This window comes from Antechinus flavipes, chromosome 1 (assembly GCF_016432865.1).
Source record: "Antechinus flavipes isolate AdamAnt ecotype Samford, QLD, Australia chromosome 1, AdamAnt_v2, whole genome shotgun sequence".
Classification (NCBI taxonomy): Eukaryota; Metazoa; Chordata; class Mammalia; order Dasyuromorphia; family Dasyuridae; genus Antechinus; species Antechinus flavipes.
The window spans coordinates 352,601,138-352,625,784 of NC_067398.1; the positions used below are offsets into that span (position 1 = coordinate 352,601,138).

The 24,647-nt window shown below is 35.6% G+C and overlaps 2 protein-coding genes across 8 annotated transcripts in view; one reads left to right on the forward strand and one right to left on the reverse strand.

Moving 5' to 3' along the window:
* The window catches only part of CCDC68 (coiled-coil domain containing 68), a 79,715-nt gene extending 74,310 nt beyond the window's left edge, over window positions 1-5,405 (forward strand). For all 3 annotated transcript variants that reach the window (XM_051969600.1, XM_051969599.1, XM_051969601.1), the window contains exon 11: window positions 917-5,405. In XM_051969600.1, coding sequence (XP_051825560.1) covers window positions 917-974 — 58 coding nt within the window. In that variant the 3' untranslated portion in view covers window positions 975-5,405. The remainder of the gene's footprint in view (window positions 1-916) is intronic.
* Window positions 5,406-12,566: 7,161 nt separating this feature from the next.
* Window positions 12,567-24,647, reverse strand: part of RAB27B (RAB27B, member RAS oncogene family) — a 205,837-nt gene continuing 193,756 nt past the window's right edge. For all 5 annotated transcript variants that reach the window (XM_051969607.1, XM_051969606.1, XM_051969605.1 and 2 more), the window contains 3 exons: window positions 20,711-20,814; window positions 15,249-15,372; window positions 12,567-14,245 (listed from right to left, as the gene is read on the reverse strand). In XM_051969607.1, coding sequence (XP_051825567.1) covers window positions 14,056-14,245; window positions 15,249-15,372; window positions 20,711-20,814 — 418 coding nt within the window. In that variant the 3' untranslated portion in view covers window positions 12,567-14,055. The remainder of the gene's footprint in view (window positions 14,246-15,248; window positions 15,373-20,710; window positions 20,815-24,647) is intronic.

The window sequence follows — 24,647 nt, forward strand, 5'->3', positions numbered from 1 at the left end:
ATATTTGCTGCTTAGAAGCCGTAGGGAGCCATTGAACTTTACAGAATGAGGGATGATAAATGGGGCATGGAATAGCTCATAGGGAGTTAGCAAGTTGAGTGACTGAGTATTAGGATGTTTGAGGGAGTATCAAATAAAATCCCAGTTCTCTGTTCCTTACTAGGTGCAGAACTTTGGGCATGTCACTTAATAATAATAATTAGCTTGATGAGTTGCTTTACATAATTTATCACATGCAATTTATTGTACAATTTATCACATTTGATCCTCACAATAGTCCTCTGAGGTCAATGCTCTGATTTCCCCATTTTACTGAGATGGAATCTGAGGCTTGAAGAAACCCCCTTTTTGTGAGGGAAGTAATAGGGTTGAAGCAACTTATCATGTACTAGGGCCAGTGCTCTATCCACTGTGCCAACTAGCTGCCCCAAGAATCAGGATCTTTAAGTAGGTTTCTTGAAATCAGTGCCTGTATTCTATAATTTTACCTCTTACCTAGTCCAAGTCTCAGTTTCCTCATAAAAACTTCCTCATAAAAGATTAGACAAAATAATCTCCAAGGTTTTTATGAAGCATAAGTTTAATGGTCTTAATTTATGTTTTAAAACTTTAAAAATATTTTATTATGGTTGAGAAAAATCACAGCATTAATGTTTCAAAGCATGGTCTCTTGTTTTTTGTTTTTTGTTTTTTTAATAAAAGGTGGCCAACTGGACAATTAAATGACAGTATGGGCCAGTATTCTGTGAACTGACCAGAGTGTCCAGTAGAGTTGGTCAGAGATGGTCAATTAACAACCTGGAGGAAGGCAGAATAAGCCACAAAAATCAGTAGCGACTGATTGCAACTTAAAAGTTTTATCTTGGACCTCTCACTGGTTTCATTAACCTTATGTGATTTTTTTTTTTTTCTACAGTGAATTCATGGCTGAAGATACCTCTCCCTATCTGATGCTAATTAGACTACGGAAATAAACCTTGAACATGTGTTGAATTACGGGAGCTCCAGACTCTGAAAGACTTCTTATTATGATGGCCTCTGTTTCTGAACTATTTACTATTTAATATATTTAAAAAAACATAGTCTAAATGAGAATGTTAATTTGCTGCTGTCTCTGATCTTCCAAAGGTTACCCAGGGGTGGCTTCTATAAAGAAATTTCCTCTGCTTGGTGGGAAGAGAATGCTCGGAGCAGTCAGACAAGCATTTGAGGAACAGCACTCCTTCCCCAGTGCTGGGATTTTACCATCCTGAACTAATAGGGAAATTTGCTTCTTCCCCATGGAAAAACACTTGATTCTCTTTTCAAACTTGGCGTACTGGATGTAAAATAGAACCTTGTATATTATAATTGCAAATCACTGCAGTTTGTTTTCATTTGATATGGGAGATGATCCTCTTACAATGGTAAAAGGAAATTTGGTTGCCCAGAAGCCTCCAATCCACCAAGAAATGACACTCTGAGAATGGGATATTTTGGATAAGGAACAGGAAGCACTAGGAGCTCCTAAAGGACCATTAAATAAATTTCTGTGCTATCATATTCTGCTGCATTACTTAGAATCAAGATTGCAACTTGAATGCCTGACGGGTCAAAGATTGTCAACTTCATTTTGTAAATAATTGTTCTTGTTAGGAATGACATCAAATGAAAAAGGTGATAGCATATATTTAACTCTTAGATTTTAAAGAAATCTTTAAGAACTAGAATGTGTCTAATAAGAAATGGTCCTCCCCCCTCCAATTGCATAGTTCATTATAAAAGGAGATAGTATAAGATAGGGGATTAGGAGACAGAAGATCTGGATTCAGACCCCAGCTCATTCACTTACTCTATTGGACTTGAGTAGGTCAACTAAATTCAGGCCTCAGAGACTAAGTTTCACACTACAAATAAAGAAACTGTCTTCCAGCTATAATTTCTATATGTTTTTAAGTAAATCCACCAAAATAGTACTTATTTTTTTTGATTTGTAAAATGAAGGTGGAATAGGTAGGTTGAGTCATTTCCTAAACTGCAAATCTGATCCTGTCACTCCTGCTTAAAATGTAAAATATCAAATGGATGGAGACACTGTGTTAAAATTAAATTTTAGAACCAGTTCTTTCCTATACTAATAGCCCAGAAGCTGTCATCAGTATTTGCTGTGACTTTTAATTCAATTTTTTTTTTTCATGTTCATTTTCTGGTGTCACTTTCTAGGACATAAGTCTTTGTTCCTTTGGAGCCACAGTGTCTTGGAACATGCCTTAAGGCATGTTATAGCTATGGAAAACACCCATTTCTTTGCTTTTTCTATAACAAACTGATGACAACCCAGGTGATCATATGAACTATAAAATAGTAGACTTACAGAAAACTTTTCAGATTTCTGAAGCCAGAGACACTCCATATTAGGATACAGAAGACCCTACTCTTAAGCTGGTGTTCCACAGGAAGTACGTAATTTTAAATACAGGACTTTTTCAAGGATTCAGTGTTTTTAGCATTCCTTCTTAGGCACATGTGGATGGAAACTTTTGCCTTATGGATAGGGAAATATTATTTATCCACATGCAGAATATCTATTGCCTTTAGGTACTGGTTCTCTTGTCAATACATAATTTTAGATTTCAGATATGTTCAGTTAAGAGATCATCAGTTTGACTTAACCCAGTGACTTCCAGCTGAATTCTGTTTTCTAAGGTTTCATATTAAAAGACACAGATTTAACTTGTTGGAATCTTGGTTTCACTCTCCATATTCATTTTATTTTACTATGTAAAAATACTGGGCCTAGCTTAGTGCTTTGAAATGGATATAGATACTCTAATATATCCTATGAACTAGGAACTGAAATCTATTAGATGGTACTTCAGTTTTCTTGAGAAAATGAGCAGCAATTTCTTTTTTTTAGAATTAGGCTAATATAAACAGGAGTGATCCAGAACTGCATTTTAAATTTTATAGTAGCAAAAGAAGGGCCATAACTTGGACACATGCTGCTTTTCCTGCATCGTATTTTTCAGGATTGCCTTTTTTAAAAAGGCAATTATTTTAAAAGTTTAAAAATTGTAATGTCTACAGAAAACAGATTTTTTTATCTGAAAAAATTTTGACAGGGCTCACAGAAACTGTTTTATACTCTGAGCATAGCATAGAGAACATTTTATTGGCACGGAGGACTATACTTTATCCTTTCCCTACTAACCTCAAAGTAAAGAATTGCAATCAGTATTTTGCAAAGTCAAATTTGGGTTGGGGCTAGGAAAGTTTATATGGTTTTTTAAATATCATTGGTGATACACATTTTAGCATACAGAAAAGTCATTCTGCTGAGATCTTATATTGCCAATTAAAAAAAAAAGAAATTGTTTTTGCCTGAACCTATGCTTTCTTTGGTATAATGAATTTCCAATAAGGAAATTGCATATTCCAATGCAGCCCATTCTCTGCAATTTAGTCTTGGAGAGTTTGCTGAAGGCACTCAGAGAGTGAGTGAGTAATTTAGCTAAGATCACTCAGCCCAGTAGGATTCATAGGTGGCCCTTAAGTGCTGTCTTTCTGATTGAAGTTAGCTTTCTACTTATAGCAATGCTTAAATTGTAAGAAATGTTCATATTTAAAGATTGGCATAATTCTATACTAATTTATAGATTTTTTTTGTTGTTGTTCAGTCATTTCCAACAATTTATGATCTCATTTATTGGGGGGTGGTTTGCCATTTCCTTCTGAAGCTCATTTTACAAATGGGGAAATTGAGACAGGCAGGGTTAAGTGACTTGCCCAGGATCCCACAGGTAGCAGGTATCTGAGGCTAGATTTGAAATCGGGAAGATGAGTCTGTGGATCCAGGTGTGATACTCTGTGCATTATGGCGCCACCTAGCAGCCCTCAGTTTTTAGTCACTTCTTTATAACGGGCAACAACAACATTTATGTGCATGTGTTTATGGGTGCTCACACTGCTGTAGTCTCTTCGTCGTGGCTGGTACTTCTTGAAGAGGACCAATGACATCAGGGGCATGACTAGCACAAGACAGAACAATGACAAGATGTACACATGCACTCTTGTACTTTCTTTCCTTTGCCTTCTTTCTTTCTCCTGCTTATCCTGGAGTACAATGCTGCTTAAACGAAAAAAGAAGCGGTGTATAATTGTGAAGAGGGGTTAGATCTTTAAAGACCTGGGTTCAAGCCTCCCTACTGACTCACAGCCTGAGTCACAGTGTGACCCTGAACAAATCATTTAACCTCTAAATGTCCCAGAATAAGACTATAAATGTCTAAATAGTTCTAGATTCAGTAATACAATGATCCAAGACAATTCCAAAAGACTAATGATGAAAAATGCTATCCACCTGTAGAGAAAGTATTGATGTTGTCTGAACACAGACTGAAGCATACTTTTTCCCTTCTTCCCTTTAGTCCCCATTCCTGCTTGTCTTCCCCTCCTCTTTTTCCTTCCTTCCTTCCTCCCTCCCTCCTTTTTTTCTTCCCTCCCTCCCTCCCTCTGTTCATATCTTCTTCCCTCCCTCCCTCTCTCCTTCCCTTCCTCCTTCCCTCCCTCTTTCCTTTTCTCCTTTCCTTTCCTCCCTTCCTCTTTCCCTCCCTCCTTCTCTTCCTTCTTCTCCCTTTCTCTCCTTCCCTCTTTTCCTCCCTCCCTCCCTCCTTCTCTTCTTCCTTCCCTTTTTCCCTCCTTCCCTTCCTCTTTTCCTCCCTCCCTCCCTCTTTTCTTCCTTCCCTTCCTCCCTCCCTCCCTTCCTCCTTTCCTTCCTTCCTTCCTCCCCTTTTCCTCCTCCTTCTTCTTCCCTCTCCCCCCCTTTCTTTTTCTCAAAATGACTACTGGAAATGTTTTACATAATTGTACATACATAAATTTTATCACATTGCTTACTATGTTAGGGAGAGAGAAGGGAAGGATAGAACTTGGAACTTAAAACTTAAAAGAAAAAAAAAACCCAAATGGTAAGACTTATTTTGACATGTAATTAGGGATGATATTATTTTAAAAAATAAATGCTTGGATTGACGAGGTAATTTCCACATGGAAAGTTTCTTTGTGAATGAAAGTATAGTTCTGCAGCAATTGGATGCTCATAATAGCTGAGTGGTAGGTGCTACCATCCTTACCTTTTTAACAGATAAGGAAACTGAAGTAAACAGGTTAAGTGACTTGCCCAGGGGCAATTGGCTTTCAAATGTCAGAGGAAGGATTTGAACTCTGGTATTCTTGGTTCCAAATCAAGAATTCTATTACTGCCCCACTTAGCTGCCTTTACTGGGGGAGAGGATCTGGGTGTGTCATTTTACCAAGGTGAAAGAAGGATAATAGAGTTCTGTGTATATATAAAGCATGCAACTGTCAATAAAAATAGTCTACTTTTTGATCAAAAAATAAAATTCTCCACTGAAAAATGGACTCAATTTTGGTTTGCCCTATGCATTCTCTGTTTCTGTTTCTTGACCTGTAGAGTGATCCAAAGACAGAACACATAAAGATGAGTTAAGCCCATTTTTACAAAGGTCTGTACCACAAAGTGTTCCCATCTACAGCCAGACTTAAATTCAGGTATGTGACATTTACTTTATTTTATTTCTTGGGCTGTATGCAACTAAACTATTATCTGAAGCTACCAGAAACCAGATTGTCACAAAGGTGTATGCATATCACTCTGTGAAGTCTACCATTTCTCTTTCTTTGTTCGTTGAAGAATATAGTCAATTATTTTAAAAATTTTTTGACATCTGTACTCATACTTTCAATTTATAAGATCATAGACTCAAAAAGATTTGAAAGATCATTTAGCTCGACCCCCACATTTTACATCTGAGAAAATTTTCTCCATGATAATGCCAGAAGTCATAATACTTCAATCAACGGACTTATGAATTTAATAACCTATGTGTACCATGGTGAAATACAGAATGCCTATTTTTTTGTGGACAGAGATTTAATGTCAGGATGCCCTATTTCTCAGCATGGGTACATTTCTGACTATTTCAGGCAGTTTGACACTGCAGTGACTTACATTGCATTAATTAAGATAGAACCAAGGGAGAAATACATATTTCTGGCAGTGAGGAACAATCTGATTGCTACTGGTGTGTGTGTATATACACACATATATTCCAAAAATTCATTATTGTTCAGTTGTTTGAATCATGCCTAATTCTTGTGAACCCATTTGGGAATCTCTTGGCAAAGATACTGAAATGATTTGCCATTTTCTTCTCCCGCTCACTTTACAGATGAGCAAACTGAGGCAGAGTGAAGTGACTTATCCAGGGACATACAACCTGGAAGTATCTGAGATCAGATTTGAACTGAGGTTTTCTGAATCCAGGTCTAGCGTTTTATCCACTGCACTACCTAATTATATACACACTTCTATATCGACTATATAGCAGTATATGTTAACCATACCATACATGTGGATATGTCTATATGTGCAGATACATAAATATATGATATTCAAATGTGTATATATTACTTATATGTGTGTGCTCATACATAGCACACATATATGTGCATGTAAGTGTTTATATATCACTATATATCTATATCAAATCAACTATACTGCTTGCTTCCACTTTTACCCTTTTTGGATAATGGTAGTGAAAATTAATTGTTCTTTTGGCTAATTGCACCTTATTAATTTCTGGGGAAAAAGATCCAGTTTTATGAAAATGAGCATTGCAATGGGCCAATTATAAGCAAATTTTAAAACATGGAACAAGTTTTCTAGCAAAGGCCATACTTTAACTCCCCACCTAGACTATTTTCTTTAACCTCTTCATTGATCTCCCTGCCAAATGTTTCTGTATCCTAGCTAATCAATTATATAGTTGCCAAAGTGATTTCCATAAAGTATAAATCTTGACAATGTCATGCACCCCTCCCCAACTCCATAAACTCTACTTACTCCCAATCACCTTTCAGATCAAATAATAAAAGTCCTTTTTTTAGCCTTCTCTGGCCCCTTGTTTATTTTTCCAATCTCCATAACATTACTCCTTTTCACCCTATAGTCAATCATAGACTACAGTCTATTTGCAGTTTCTCACACCTTACACTCCATTTCCCATCCCATTCCTTTGCATAGTCATTTCTCATGATTGAATTCTTTTTCACCACACTGAATCCCAGGATTCTTTTAAGACTCAGATTAATGGCTACTTCATACAAGAGGATTAGCTTTCTCTCTACATTTATTTTGTACCTCTTCTGTATATATCAGGAGTGTGTGTGTGAATGTTGTCTAATTAGAATGTAAGCACCTCAAAGTTTTCTTTTTATGAGGTTTTTTTTAGTTGTTTTTTAATTGCTGATGCTTAAAACAGCTCCGCGTGTAATGTTTAATATATGCTTTTTGGTTGATTTATTTTTCATGAATAATAAGATGATATGGATATGAATCCAGTAGTTTGGTGGGTCCCAAGAAGATTCTGTCACTTGTAGGATGAAGTTTCATTTTTATCCTTTTTCATTAATTGTCTTATACCACTCATTTATTCCCAACTTAAACTTGGGAATATGCTTTCCCTAGGTACTCAACACAACTGGTAAAAATGCATTTTTATTTGAAAAGTGCAGAAACAATCACAGGATACATTCCTTGACCATATTATTCAAACCCAGACACCAGTAATTCATTGGACAATTTTTTTTTTTAAGCCACAGGAACTTTGGTACAATAAAATGATGTGTCAGGCACCACAATCTACTGAGGGGCATATAGAGAGAAAATATCATGTTAAAGGGTTTAAATTACATTCATAATACCAATACAAAACATCTATGGACTTGTGAAGACCAACGTAAAACAAGAAAACAAGGCACAAGATAACTCAACATCAGGAAAACATTATCTAAGAGTAAATTCGGGAAACAGCAAAACACTTGACTGTAACAGTCAAAACAAGTTATCTTTAAAACATAATAGAGTAAGACAAATTAGTTTTCATAAATAATTTCAGATACAGCCTTACATGGATAAGTTCACAAAAAGCCCTATTATACAATGAGGAGTTTTACCACATTGGCATTTACTTTTAAGATAATGTAATCGGCAGCTTTGAAGGAAATACATTAGGAAATAAAAGATGAAGGAGAGTTCATCTCTTATTTTGCAGTACTAGAAAAGAAGTATACACAGATCAAATGAGGAGGCCCAAGGTGGGTAGCCTCTCTAAAAGTACTAAGGTTTCCATTCAAGTGATTTTATTTTCCTTATCTTGCCATTTTTCAACATTAATGGTTGAACTCATGACTATTGTCCTTCACCACCTCAGGGTCTAGAAGAATTGGGTTCATGTCCCATTTTTGACACTTACTGGCTATATGATCCAGTTAACACTGGGTGTCTTAAAGTTCAAGTGCCCTGGCAACTCTAATTGCAAAAGAATTGAAAATCTGCATTGGTGGGGGGAATTTCCACCCTGAGTGTTCTCTACACCTCAGGTATATGTACATGATAGTAGAGATGGCCTGGATTGTCCTTAGCATTCAAAATAGCTTTTAAAAATAGTCCATAGTATAACTGAAAAGAAAGCTTAAACACATTGTTTTGCCACCAAGATAAATAGCTTTTTGTGTCAGCTAACAGCAATTAATAAGGACAACAGCCACTCTGTACAATAAAATAATCATTAAGGACAGAAACCTCAGCTCATGCTCAATCTATTCCTGGGATATTAGACTACATGAGGGTGATGGGTCATTGCCAATAACTTTCAGCTGAATAAAAGAAAGCAGAGATTAAACCTTAGAAGTCATGTAATCATTTTGTAGTTAAGAAAATAGATGTGATTTGCCAAATGACCAGCCAGTTAGTGGCAGGGAAGATCTCCAACTTGTCCAATGCCCTCTCTACTGAACTATTCTGCCTGAGAAACAAAATTTTAAAACTTCTACCAAAATGTGACTTATTTGGAAATTTCTTCTAAAAATGTCATTGTTAGAATCATTCTGTTATTCAGTCTCACAGCTACAAAATTGAGTTTTATTATGACCTTTTCTTCAAATGGGAAGGTGGAAAAAATACATCTAGCTTTGAACATGAACATCACTGAAAAAGGTCTTTGGAATGCTATTCCTCGAGTCCCTCAAGAATATTATTGAAAAGAAAAACATCATTCACATAGAATTAAAGAAATATTCTCCAAATATAGCAAACTGCAAATCCAGTAGTGAAATAATTCTTTTATTTGTACATCTCACCCGATCCCTCCTCCCATTGAATAGTTATCTGGGGAAGAAAAGTGATTGATAAATATTTTCCATACATCTGTTATAAAATAGCTCTCTGGCAATATCTTTTATTCTACATAGAATTAATTCCTTAAACATAGCTCTTTTTTAGCCCTAAACACATATACTTAAACAAAATGTTTCTTTATTCATCTCTGGCCACACAAATATAATCCCAAATTTTGTTGTCTCCACAAAGAGTCCTAAGGCAGTAAAATAAATAAAAATCTGCACAACTAACATAACTTTCTAGGCAGTCATACTAAATCATTATTTTCATGGTTTCGTCAAACATCTGGATACCTTTCAACTAACAGACAATACCCTCCATCCAGTGCCCTGTTCAAGCCATTCTTTAGCATTCTTCCCTTTTCCCTGCCTCGTGTATGCTCACACCATCTTTTATAAAATCTAAGAAAGAAATAAAATCTGTAATGTATTCCTAAGTGATCTCCTTAGATATTATAGATTCTCTTGAAAATGGAAAAGCTTTACCAAAAGATACAACCTAGATTAAAAAAAATTTGATTCCATAAATAATCCAAAGTTAGAAATAAAAGATAATTTTCTTGATGGATAAATCCAATGGTCAGACTTTCCCGGATCAGAGAACAAAATTTTTCCCTAGATCAAGAATCTGAAATGCCTACTGCATTTATATCTTGAATTTTACATCACATCCCTCTCTCCAAAAAGCTTTATTTCATACTTTCTATGTGAGATACATGCATAAGTAACAAAAGATATAGAAAAGTTATCTGGCCTTTGTGATCATTGAGCATGCTGGAGAGCAGAACTCATGCCTCTTAATCATTAATTAAATGAAGCACTTATTACATAATTTTGTCCCATGAATTTCTTGGAATTTCCTTGTGGAACTTAACTTTTTTTTTTTTAAACAACTTATTTCAAGGCCTGATCAAGCAAATTAGGTCCTTTCAAATTCAAGGGAATTTCAAGTACAAAGAAACATTTGGCTAACTTCAAATCCACTTTATTCAGAATTTTAAAATACTCTTTGATTCACAGAAAAATATTGTCCTTCTCCACAGTTGGCTTCCCTCTCACAAAGATCAAAAATAAGAATTCTCTCTATGAAGTACTTATCCCAAACCTCACCCAAAGCATTCCAAATGGATACTTTGGCAATACAAGCCAGTGTATTTAGTTGAATGACAAAAGCATAGCTACTGAAACATAGCAATTCAACTAACACAGCCCTTCTGATCAGGTTGTGATAAATGTATTCAGAGTTAATATTCTTGCTCAAACATATTTGAAAACAGTAATCTTTGTTTTTATTTGTTTGCTTGTTTGGGGGGTTTTGGCAGTAAGAAATAGCCAACACCCTAACACAGAGTGAAAGCAGGATGATTTAGGTTGCTGACTATCTACAAAGTTCCCCAAATAGCTTTGTTTGGAGACTGACTGCTCAGAATCCTTCATGGTAAAGAAAGCATTCTGGATTTCTGACTGCTAATCCACAATAGTTTACTATTCCCAAAATGGAGAAAAAGAGAATTTGCAATCCAACTCTGCTCAACCCATTTTCACAAAAGGTCTTGCCATTTGAAGGATAATTCTTAACTTTAATTATGGGGGGTACATTTAACTGGTCAGAATTCTATTAGCAAGGAAATGAAGATTGGAAATTTCAGCAAGATGGATTTATGACAGGTGGGCTTGATAGAGATTTATGACAGGTTGGAGTTACTGTCGAGAGTTCTGTAACCCTGTAAGAAACTCCAAGAGAAGCTGTCCAGTAGTACAGTATTACCAAAAATATACCATGTAGATGAAGCCAATTTTGGTCACAGAGGTATCTGAGGCACCAGGTAAGAACAACGTAAACATTGAAACAGTGCAGATTCCCCACAGAGATGATTTCTACACTGGAAAAAAGAGCTTCACATACTTTTTGGACAATTCCAACAATACAACAATCTAATCAGAGACATTGAAAGAAAAAAATAAAGAACCAAACAAAAAAAAAAAAAAAACAAAAACAAAAACAAAAACAAAAAAAAACATTGCGTTGGTGACTAAGAAATACTTGGCTGCCTAGGGATTTTAAAGAGGCTAGAATTCCATGTTGGTTTACTTTTCTCCCCAAAACACAGGGTTATGTTGCTGCTTTAAGGAATTTTTCAAAATAATGTCTCTAGAGGGGGGAAAAAAAGTCTTATCATCCATTGGTGCCAAAATAAAGTGAATAATGAGCAAGGGACAGAATTACAAATCAAAATAACATCGTGTATGTGTGTGTGTGTGTATGTGTGTGTGTGTGTGTGTGTGTACACCAAAGAGGATGCTACAAACAGAAGGTGAAATAGTAGTTTTAAATTATTCATCATAGTTTGCTCCTTTCCAAAGACTGCCCACACCCCAGCCATCTGCCCATGTCCTTCCTTCCCTCCTCTGACCTCCTACTTCAAGTTTGGGTTCAAAAGTTTTATTGGCATGTTGACCTCCACTCCATTCCCTATCAGAGAATAGTTTTTGGCACAAAGACCCCCTAAACTTAAGTGGCCATATGGGGACTATGAATAAAAATAGACATAAAATCAAGTCTAATTGCATGCACAGCTTTTTTGGACCTTATAAAAGTTGACTGTTCTCTATCAGAGTAATGCAGAGGCAAAAAAAGAATAAAAATTGAAAACCTCAGGCATTAAAAGGAAATGGGAATGGCTAGAGAAGACATTGTTAGTAAGTAGGATGCAGAAAACTGTTTTTGTCTGAGAGAAGAGAGTAATCATTACCTTTTCTCCTTTCCCACCCTTCAGAAGAATACAAAATGTCATAGGGAAGGCTCATCTGAAGAAGGAAAATAGACAATGCATTAAAAAAGCTAAGTAATGATGTGAGAGACTGGAAAGGAGTGAGAGAAATTGGTAGCAGGTGGGAATGAAAAGTAGAATTTCATCAGCAGATCAATATTTAAATGTTTCCCAGCAGATACTATTGGTTTTATTTTAATCTTGTTCCACCCCAAAGACAGGAAGACAAATGCTTTCTTGAAAGTCAGTAATAGTTGTGGTAAACTGAGGGTAGGGTAGGATGAGTTAGAGCGAAATCCTGAAGGAAATGAGGGACATTAGGAAAGATGGGACTTAAGGTGACAATATTACATAGATAGCTCTTGAGGAGTCTTCATTTGCTCATGTGCCTTATGAGCAGCAGGAATGAGAAATCCTTTTCAAAAGGTTATCTTCTCTTGACAGAAAGAGAAAAAAGGTTAAAGATCTTTATTAAATAAAGGAATATATTCATCAGGCACCTAATTCATAGTTAAGAGTGACTAGAATATTGTATAAATAATGAGGTTCCTTGGGAAAGTTTTAATGTGTTTATTTATCATGACCTTATAATAGCATTACTGTGGATGAAATCTTATAATAGCTTAGCCATAAAGATAAACCAGTCCCTGTGAAACAATGGTGGGATGAATTCAACTTTAGTAAGTTTTATTCTCCCTTCCTCAAATATGTCTTTGCATTTTCCTTGAAAAAGGTAAAAATAAAAGCATGGATTAAAAGTAAATATTGAACCAAGTCATGATATAGTCTTCATAGCCTTACTGAAGATTTGCATATTCAAAGGGAACCAAGCAAACTTTTTGTTTTTCAGGAGTTCTGCATTGAATGAGTTAGAATGGCATTTTTGACAAAAAGGATCAAGTGGCAGAAAAAAGTATCTTTCAGGATGTTTGTGACTTTTTAAATTCTCTACAAACAGTGATCAGTTTTTACTTTTGAAGAAAACAAATCAACATATTTCACTGTTTCATTCTACAAAGAACAGTTAGGATGAGTTTTAATTACAGTATTCTAAGAACAAGAAACTTCATTTGTCTGAATAACATTTAGTGGAAAAAATAAAATGTGCTGCTAAATGAACACTATATTGCCTCTAGATCTTTCACTGGAAATGGAAGCTCTAGAATTCTCACTGTCACCCCCAAAAGTAACATCAATTTCAACTTGAACATGCATGAAGTCTGGTTATAATGCTCTCTTAGCAAGCTACAATTTATGCTTCTCCTTTCAGTACCTGCTAGTGTCAAACTTTTTTTGCCCTTTTGAGGGTTGCTTATTTTGCCTATATGTCATACTCTCTAGTTCAGTTGTCTTCTACCTGCCATTTACTAGGAACACAGAATTGACATTATCACATAATTCCCTGGATTTAATCAAAAGTTAGATATTCATCTTTCCAGTCACCTTATCAGTAATTTAGTAGGGCAAGCTACATACTGTGTGCCTATAATAAGGTCAGTTTTAATGAACCCCAGAGAATTCTTCACTTGCAGATTTTCTTCAGCTAATACATTATTACCAATGCAAACACAAAAGTATGAATCATTAATATCAATATAAGTGAAAACAATCTTAGAAATGCCCTTTTTCATGTTCTTCTTCAGCAATTAATTTACTATTCCTCTTTCATAGAAAAAAAGTGATCTCCTTTCTTTCTGATTTTAGGCTCCATAACATTTTCATTTTCTTTTTGGAGGATTTCAATGCTTCTTTTAAAATTAAAAAAAAAAAAAACACAACAAAATAATCAAAAAATTGACTGAATGTCCCTGATGAAAAGATTATGTTGGGAAAATTCAGACTCAGAACTGTTGGGCCTTATAGCTCATAATTCAGTCCCACTGAACATTGATGATCATGATGATGTTTAAAAATTCATTCTCTGGAAGAAAAGAAAAGAAAATGTATCTGTGCAAGGCCCACTCATCAATCATGTGGCTTGTCAACCATTTTCTGATAAACTATTTGGGTGAGGTTCTTGATTCTCAGTTTGAAAAGGTGAAGTCTAGCAAGCACATTTTTTTTCGGCTGGTTTCTTTCCTTCAAGCTTCTCCGAATTTCCTCCATTGGCCGCATCAGGGACTTGTGACTTCTCCACACACTGCTCCATGCGCTTCATTATTAAGTCCAGAAGTGTGTCCACAGGTTTCTCCACATTCTGCCCTGTTGCTGCACTGGTTTCAAAATAGGGTATGCTGCCAGTAACAATAACAGACAACAAATACTCATGAGAGGTGGGAGAAAGTCATCATAAACTTCCAACAGGTAATACAATCACATAACTTTTTTTTTAAAGATTCAGGAAAAGTTAGAAAATACTGATAGATCTTTTGCCTGATAGGTTGGGAAATATCATCTTGATTTCCCACAGGAAGAGAAAAAGACCACAACAATATCATGATTGCTGCCATCTTTCTTTTCTTAAACAAGTCAAATGATATTAGAACTGTAGCGAAGAGCTAATATCTAATTTTTATATAGCACATAAAGGTTTGCAAAGTGCTTTTACATATTTTATCAAGTGAGATCCTCAGAATTAACTCTATGAGGTCATACTATTATTACCTCCATTTTATAATTGAACAAACTGAGGCAAATAGATGTTAAATGGCTTGTCATAGACAATTATAACTAGTGTTTGTGACAGGATTTGAATTTGGGTCTTTCTAACTCCAAATCCAGCACTTTGTTCACCATGCCATTCATCTGCCTCCAAGATCATCTAGTTTAGTCCTTTCATTTTACAGCTGAGGAACCTGAGAGCAGGAAGGGGAATGCTAATTTGTGCAAGTGTAGAGACATTAAACTAAAGCTTAATGATCCTCAATCGGGAGGTTATTGAATGTGTCTGTTCTAAGAACTAGTTAGGCATTAGGATACCCATATTCCTCAAGGCTTTCCTACCTATACTCTAATGGTTAATTGTGCCAAATTTATCTATCAAACAAAACCCCAATGATTCAAAAAGGAAGATTTGATATTAGAGAATCAGCTTAGTCACAGACCAGGGCTGGGGCTGCCTCTTCTGTCTGTTCCTAGAGTTCCTCTAGAAGTCTTATAATAGTGAAGGAGTTCCTCTTCATATACTCCACCAGTGAGTCTTGACTCATGTATCAGGGATCCCAAGGAAGAGCCCTAATCTAGGTTCTTATACCACAGCCAGAAAGATGGGGTGAATTTTCACAGTTACAGTCTTACCCATATTTGTCTGCAAGATCTCGGGCTTGCCGTTCGTTGACTTCCCTCTGGTCTGAAAGATCTGCCTTGTTGCCAATTAATACTATATCTGGATTTTCACAATATGCATTAGCTTGCAATTGGCCTTGGAAAGAAAGCAGACAATATCAACATCAGTCACATGTGACTGCTTATTTTCTAAATGCTTAACCAAAATAATAACCTCCAACCTACATAAATGCATGAGGAAGCACACAATATGTTCATGAACATATATATTCACACACATATCCATACAAAGTCTGCTATTTCCTTTTGCAACTGGCCATAATTCGGCTTTTACAATTCCCAAAAGGAAAGTAAATATAAAGATGAGATAGTAAGCTCCTTGAAGGAAGGGGCTATCTTTTACCTCTTTTTACATCTTCAGCATGTGGCTGGTACATAATAGCACTTAATAAATGTTTGATTGATTAATTAACTAATGACAGAGTTCTATCTGAGAGGATGAAAATATCACACTTTATCTATACTTTTGAAAAAAAGTTCTCTCTCTCAGAGGCCATAGTGATAGAGATAAAAAGCAGATTTTTTTTAGGACTCCTAAAAATTTCATAGACCACTTTGTAATCAAAGAGTGAGTTTTAACAAGAAGAAAAATATTTATTTCTTCTCCTCAGGAACCATTTGTTAAAAATGATTTCTGATGGTATTTGCTTAGAATTTTTGGGCTCCTTTCCAATGGTAAATTTTAGGGATATAAAGTATTATTTAAGCAAACTGAAAAAGTAAGCTGACCTAAGATGATTCAGAGAAAGAACTGATAAATAGAAGTATTTATAGAATGATTGTGTGTGTGTGTGTGTGTGTGTGTGTGTGTGTGTGTGTGTGTGTGTGTGTGTGTGTGTTTATGTCTAATGGTAGATTTCTTTAGGGCAGGGGGGAAGAGAAAAAAAAGAAAATTATATTATAACTTTATTATATATTTAAAAGGAATAGCATGCTATATGTAATAGATTTGTAGTTTTATGTACATCTTTTTTTCTATTCTACTGTGTTATCAAAATGCTTGTTTGACATCTTTACAGTTAAAGGTTCTGATAAAGGCCTCATTTCCAAAATATATAGAGAACTGACTCAAATTTATAAGAATGGTCAATTGATAAATGGTCAAAGGATATGAACAGAAAATTTTCAGATGATGAAATTGAAACTATTACCACTCACATGAAAGAGTGTTCCAAATCACTATTAATCAGAGAAATGCAAATTAAGACAACTCTGAGATATCACTACACACCTGTCAGATTGGCTAAGATGGCAGGAAAAAATAATGATGAATGTTGGAGGGGATGCGGGAAAACGGGGACACTGATGCATTGTTGGTGGAGTTGTGAACGAACCCAACCATTCTGGAGAGCAATCTGGAATTATGCCCAAAATGTTATCAAAATGCGCATACCCTTTGATCCAGCAGTGTTTCTATTGGGCTTATACCCCAAAGAGATACTAAAAAAGGGAAAGGGACCTGTATGTGCCAAAATGTTTGTAGCAGCCCTGTTTGTAGTGGCTAGAAACTGGAAAATGAATGGATGCCCATCAATTGGAGAATGGCTGGGTAAATTGTGGTATATGAATGTTATGGAATATTATTGCTCTGTAAGGAATGACCAGCAGGATGAATACAGAGAGGCTTGGAGAGACCTACATGGACTGATGCTAAGTGAGATGAACATAACCAGGAGATCATTATACACTTCGACAACGATACTGTATGAGGATGTATTCTGATGGAAGATGATTTCTATGACAAAGAGACCTAACTGAGTTTCAATGGATAAATGATGGACAGAAACAGCTACACCCAAAGAAGGAACACTGGGAAACGAATGTGAACTATTTGCATTTTTGATTTTCTTCCCGAGTTATTTTTACCTTCTGAATCCAATTCTCCCTGTGCAACAGGAGAACTGTTCGGTTCTGCAAATATGTATTGTATCTAGGATATACTGCAACATATTTAACATTTATAGGACTGCTTGCCATCTTGGGCGGGGGGGGGGGGTGGAGGGGGGAAGGGGAAAAAAATCGAAACATAAGCGAGTGCAAGGGATAATGTAAAAAATTACCCTGGCATGGATTCTGTCAATACAAAGTTATTATTAAATAAAATTTTTTTTTTTTAAAATGCTTGTTTGAGTTCGTAACTCCAGAATAAAATAAATAAAATTTAAACATAACAAAAATTTTTCAAAGTGGGCATTGTAAGGGAGTGGGCAAAAAAGCCACATCAGATTTTGAGTCAGATAAGTTCAACTACTGTCTCTGCCACTGAGCAAGTCACTTTACTCCATAGCTTTGTATCCTCACCTGAAAAATAATCTCACCTGAGATTACTTCTAGCTCCAAAGCAATGATTTTATATTAAAGCCAGAGGAAAAATGAATAGATAAACTACAATATAACTATTACAGCTCAATATTAGGAAAAATTTCCTAACAATTTGAGTTTTCTGAAGGAGGAAAAAGCTTCATTGTATAGGTTTTGAATTGTCCATCACAAGAAGTCAGAAGCTAGGTGATCACTTCATAGAGATGAGGTTGAGTAGAACAGTTCTGTTCAGATATAGTTTGGTCCTGATGACTTCTATATTAGAAACTCATAGATTCAGCGCTGAAAAGGATCTTGCAAGGCCATTATATGTAATCTTATCATTTTACTGATGAGCAACCTGTAAAAGGCAGCCAAATGGTGCAGTGTATAGAGTGCTAGGTCTGGAATCAGGAGGACCTGAGTTCAAATCCAGCCTCAAATACTTACTAGATATGTGACTCTGGTCAAGTAAGTGAACCTCTATTTACTTCAACCAAAATGGCTAACCATTCTACTTTTTTTGTCAAGAAACTCTTATGGAGAGTATTGGTGTGATATATTCCATGGAGATATATAAATCAGATGTTACTGAACAACAACAATAAATCTGAAGCCCTGAGAATTTAAATGACTTTGCAGAAAAAGCATTTGACAAAATCCAACACCCATTCCTATTAAAAACACTGGGGAATATAGGAATAATTGGAGTTTTCCTTAAAATGATCAGTACCACCTATTTAAAAGCAATTATCATATGTAATGGAGGTAAACTAGAACCATTCTTAATAAGATCAGGAGTGAAACAAGGTTACCCACTATCATTGTTAGTATTCAATATTGTATTAGAAATTAGAAATCTCTTTAGCAATAAGAGAGGAAAACGAAATTACAGGAATAAGAGTAGGTAATGAAAAAATCAAATTATTACTCTTTGCAGAAAAACAAAATACATTAAAATTTATTTTAAAAAGAAAATGTTTTTACAGAAAAATGGTGAAATGATGACCATAATATTTAACCAGTGGCATATATAAGCTTTAATATGGGAGTTTTGGCCCTGTGGACTAAAAGTTTCTCTACTGATAAATCTCAAATTCATTGAAATATTTTCTCCCAAACCTTATAAAGAAAAATTATCCATGGTACCAACCAAATGTTGTTCTTGTGAAATATCCTCTGTAACCCATACCTCAAATCATTCCTTAGATATTATTCTAAATTCTTAATAAATTCAAGCAATCATGAAACTTGGGGAATCATTTTTCAGACATAGTTCTTTCTCATTTAATCATCTGTTCAATAAAACAGGCTTTGATTTCCATTTACACACACACACACACACACACACACACACACACACACACACACACAATGCCCAAGTGCTTCTCATAAAGTGGTCAGTAACTCTTAAGCTCTGCTCCAAGCCCATTTAACCAAGAAGTGCATGTAAATTTGAGGAGTAAGTGTTCCCACTCAGCATATACCCAGCTTCTTTCTCTCATGCCCTCTCCATGCTTCATATTGTAGATGCCAGCTCAATTAGTTTAAAGAGGTACTCAAGGGCACACTAAAGAAATGGAATTAGTGGCTTTTCAATTGAGATAACTAGTCTCATAAGTACATTTGATGGCAATGCCAGAAATCTTTCTAAGAGGTCAAAAAGACAAATATGCTCTCTCTGCCAGTAATGCAGCACCAATACAAAGATCAGCATCTTGGATGACCAGGGATGATGATGCAAAACTGTTACCTGCCATATCCTGCGTACCTGACATTCTGCTAGGGCAAAGTGATAGAAAGACAAAGGTGAAACATTCCTTGACCTCAAGTAGCTTACCTTTTATTGGGGAAACAACATGTACATATATGAATAAATAAAAAAAATACACATACAAAGTAAATACAAATTAGTAGATGACAGAGAAAGGAGAAATAGCTGAAGTGATCGGGAAAGGCCTCATATAGAGAATAAAGATGATATTTGAGCTTAATTTTGCAGGAAGTCAAGGATTCTAAGTGGCAGAGATAAGGAAGGAAAGCATTTTAGGCATGGGATAGAAACAGGCAGCGAAATGGAATATTATGTGTGAAAAACAGAAAGTAAGACAATTTGGATTAAGAGAAGACTTCATGGAGCAATTTTTATGTAATAAGTCTGGAAAGTAAGGCTGGAACCAGATTTCAAAGAGCTTAAAATGACACAACAGAGTATAAATGTGGTTATAAAGAAAACTGGAAACCACCAGAAATTTTTGGGCAGAAGAGTGACATGATCAGTCCTATGTTTTAGGAATATCACCAAAATAAGTATCTAGAGACTGGAGTGGGAGAGGGAAGAAAGTGGATACAAAAGGCTAATAAAGGAGTTATTGAAATAACTCAGCTGAGGGGTGATCATGGCCTGAAGTAGAATGATTGTGGTTTGAGGAGGGTATAGAGGTGAGAGGTTTTAAAGGCAGAATTAGCAAAACTTGGCAGCTGATTGGATATATGGAGTGAAAGAGAATGAGAAATCAAAGATGACACCATAAGAGTGAATCTGGGAACGTGGAAGAATCCTGGGACCTTTGACAGAAATAGAGATGTTCACAAGTAGGGTGAATTTTGAGGAAAAGCCATTAAGTTTTGTTTTGGATATATTGACATGTGAGGACTATATGTGATTGAAAATGTCCAATAGACAGTTGATGGCTAGAGGCAGATACATAGATTTGTGAGTCATAAAGAGATAATTATTAATTCATTGGAGCTGTCAAGATTATTGAGAGGATAGACATAAAGAAACCCAGGACAAAGTCTCATAGTTATGAGGTGGGCCATGGGTAATGACTTAACAAAGGAGACAGAGATGGAATGGCCAGATGGAAAGGATTAACATGAGAGAATGGTATCAAAAAAATCAGACTGGAAGGAAGATGAAAAAAGGAATTTATAGGGAGGGGGGAGGAAGAAGGCTGAGAAATCTACTGAGTTTGTCAATTAAGACTCCATCTTGAAAATGCTTCTATATTCGAGAAGTGATGTAGTGAAATCCAGGTAAATCAATGAAATATACAAATTCGTAAGACAGATTCTAGAGCAATCAAAGCAAGTTAGTTGGTCTGACTTACTCATCCAGTTTCTGACATTTAAGAAGCTTTGCTGACTGGTGAGGTCAAACATTAATAAGAAGCCCATAGCATCTCTGAAAAATGCTGTGGTGAGACTTCGGAATCTGTCAAAAAGCAAAGTGAAAGAGTGTTAGCAACAGTAAAGGAGTCACTCAACAAACAATAACAATAGCTCACATTTAAGTCATCTTTAACAATTTATATAAAGCACTTTACTGCTCAACAGCCCTTTAAAAGAAGCCAAGTAGATGTTTATTTTACCAACGAGTTCAACTCTTCTAACTGATACTTCTTCTATTATACCAGGTTTCCTCTTATACCTTCTCTTACTTTGAAATCAGATTGCAGAAATTTTCACAGGACTAGAGATGGTACACAAGGAAAGACTATTCAGTTTGCATTAGTTCTAAATGTAGAGATAGAAAACCTTGAAATTCTTTACAAGAAAGTTTAAATTTGATTTTGATGACTTCCTTTGCTTTGGGTTACCTCCAGTTTAACTAAACTCATCTATTCTGTGTTTGGTGATGTGTTGCTCTGAAATTACCATTTACCACAGTGTGCATGTGTGTGTGTTCGTGTTCCACAGTGATAGCAAAGTAAAATAAAGTAAAGCACAAGATAAAAATCTTTGATAAATGATTGATAGAATGAATGAATGAGAATTTGGCTATGTACTCTGATTGTTGGAACAAGGAAGAAAGATTATTTGTCACAATAGAAAGAAGAAAGGCAAAGAGCCTAAAGACAAAGGTGGAGGATACAAAGTCTTAAACACTGAATTATTACAGCAAATTAAAATTATATTTTTAACATGAAGGCATGAAAATAGAGAAATATTTGAATGATCTTTATTTGCAAATGAAGATTTTCCTTGTCATAGATTAAAAAAGAAAGATATTCTGGCAGAAATAAACAGAAGAAACACCTTTTTTGCCATGTTACATCTAAATTTGACTTCAGACTATCTCAGCAATGCTAAGTGGTTTTTTTTTTTTTTTTTACTGACCATTGCTTTAATAGAAAGCACAGTGCATGGCATAGAGTCAGTACTTAATAAATGTTTATTAACTGGCCAAATAACTGATTTAATTACTCTAGTAGCTTGGATTAGCTGGAACACTGGGGATGGTAGTGAATCTCACATGATTACTCTTTATGAGGATAAAGAAAGCATATCCCAGAGATTCACCATCACTCTATTTGAATCACCAAGTAGATTTACTTGAAGGGTATGACTTTTTCTTTAAGGGCAACATGTTTTTTCAAAGATACAACCACATAGAAATTATGGTGGTACACACCATGGACACAGCAATTGGATTATGTGAGACTATCAGCCTTGCTTAGCTATTCTACAAACATGCCATGTATGAAATCACAGAAGAATTCTCAATGAAAGAATGAATAACTAAGACTGTTCCCTGTTTTCTCCCTGCTTTGCCTCCTAGAGCAGCAGTTGTAAGGATACAAGACAAAACATCTCTTCTACTTGGCTGGGTTATGTAGAGAACACCATTACTCATGGGAGCAGCATTTTCCTGTTTTCATAAAATCCAAAAAGTGTATGTTCTGTGATAATAAAACTGACACATGAAGACTCTGAGTTATAATTTCAAAGCAAACATGATTACTGATGAAATCTTCAAAGACCTCACAGTTTAAGATAAAAAAGCAGAAGAAATCTCAGCACCTTTGATATTTATAAACCTAAATATGAGTATTTTAAATCTGTTTCAAAAACTGAATGATTTACAATCTCAAAAATCTAAGGAAGAGGCAGAGAGAAGAGTAAGGGCAAGTATATAAGATCTAGAAAATGAAGGACCATTTAAAAATAAAAAGAATTAACCTTTTTAAGGCATTCTCCAAGAAAATGCATTTCTGACTAAGCTTTTCCATTATATTAGAATATAGACTAAGAAAGGAAGTAGACCTTAGAATTGCTATAGTCTAGTCCCCTTATTTTTACAGATGAGGAAAATAAGACCTAAGAGAGGTCTGTGTGATTTGCTCAGTGCAAATCGATACTTTCTAAGACTCAGACTGATCATATTCCAGACTAGTACTGGTAACACAAAACACACATTTATATAGTATGCTGGATAACAAATAGCCCCCCTCAAATTCAATGAATAAACAGGTATCTGAGTGCCTGCTTTGTGCAAGGCACTTTGTCATGGGAGATACAAAGATGAATGATTTCAGATGAACATGTCCAAAGAAGCACTCAATATCTCCCCTACAAGAAACTTCTCTTTCCCATTTTGCCCAAGGTACTACCACCCATCCTTACAAGCACATAGACTCACAAACTCAAAATTCTTTGTTGACTTTCCTGACTCCCTCACTTCTCCTACCCAATCACTTGAGAATCTCGTTTTGTTAATTCTGTCTCCATGTCTCTTGTCTTCAATCCCTCCTTCCTATTCATACTCTAAGCCCCCTAGTTTGTATCTTCATTACTTTCTGCCTGGATTATTGCAATTAGCCCCCTAATTGATTATTTGATTTTCCTGCTTCTAACCTTTCCTTCTCCAATTTATCCTTTACATAGCTAAAAGGGAATTGATATTTCTAAAGCGGAGGGCTGGCCATGTCACTTCCCTGCAATAGAAGTTTCATTATAATACAAACTCGTCTGTTGGATATTTAAAGCCCATCATAATCTGGTTTTAATATTATCACGAAGGTCTGGTATACATGAAGTATCTCGATGGCATAGTGGATAGAGTGCTGGGTCTGAAGTCAGAAAGATTCATCATGTTGAGTTCAAATCTCATTAGCTATGTGACCGTGAGCAAGTCACTTAACTCTTATTTTCCTCACTTTCCTCATTTATGAGCTGGAGAAGAAAATGACAAGATCTCTGCCAAAAAATCCTCAAATGAAGTCATGAAAGATAGGGTATGACTGGAAAACAAATTAGCAACAGTAAGAAATGGTATATATGCAGATCCCTCAACTTGTACAGCTTATGTAACCTCTCCATAGAAAACACGCTAGAAAGCTTGCTTCTAGAATTGTGATAATATTTAAAGTAAGTCGAGATGATAGAACATACATAGATATCCCATGGCTTGTGGCAATCCTTCTTCATGATGAAGAAAATTTCATTACTTTCAGAAGCATTCAAAAAAGCCTATCAACAAAAAAGGGCTCTTTTACCTTAGTTATTCTTGAGGGATTTCAGTGTAATTCCTTTATTTCTGGTGACTGGTGAGAAACCATAAGGTCAAGGGATAGGTCTTAGGACCTTCTTTAATTTTTTTTCTTCCTATTTTAGGTGAAGAGAGTCTTGTGTCCTACTGAATTGGTATTCCACAATCTGGCTTCTATAGCAAATGCTTCAGGATACCCAGAACACTGAGAGGAGATTTCATAGGTGGCTCTGGGAGAGGACCAAAGTATACACAGTGCATCCTTTCACCCAGAATGAGATCACGGTTCTCTATTAACAGAGTCTACATTGTACCTAAGCTGCTATGTTGCTGTTCTCTATTCATGACATTCCATCCCCTGGTTCCTGCTTTTTCACATTCTGTCTTTTACATTTAAAATGATCTTCCTCATCACCTCTGCCTCTTGGGTTTTTTGTTGTTGTTGTTGTTGTTGTTGTTGTTGTTGTTGTTGGTTTTTTTGGGTTTTTTTGCTTCCTCTAAGGTCCAGGTCAAGTTCAATCTTCCTTACAAAAAATTTTCCTGATCTATTCAGTTGTTAATTTTCTTCCCCACAAACATTTTTACTTTTAAAAAAATATTTACTTATTTTGCACATGTTTTCTTCCTGACTAATAGAAAGGAAGCTTTTTACAGATAAGGATCCCTCACATTAAGGCCTTGTCTCCATATTGTCAGCAACCTAGACCAATGCCTGACAGATAGGAAGGCTTAATAAATACTTGTTGAATTGAATTAAATTAGATGATAGCAACCTT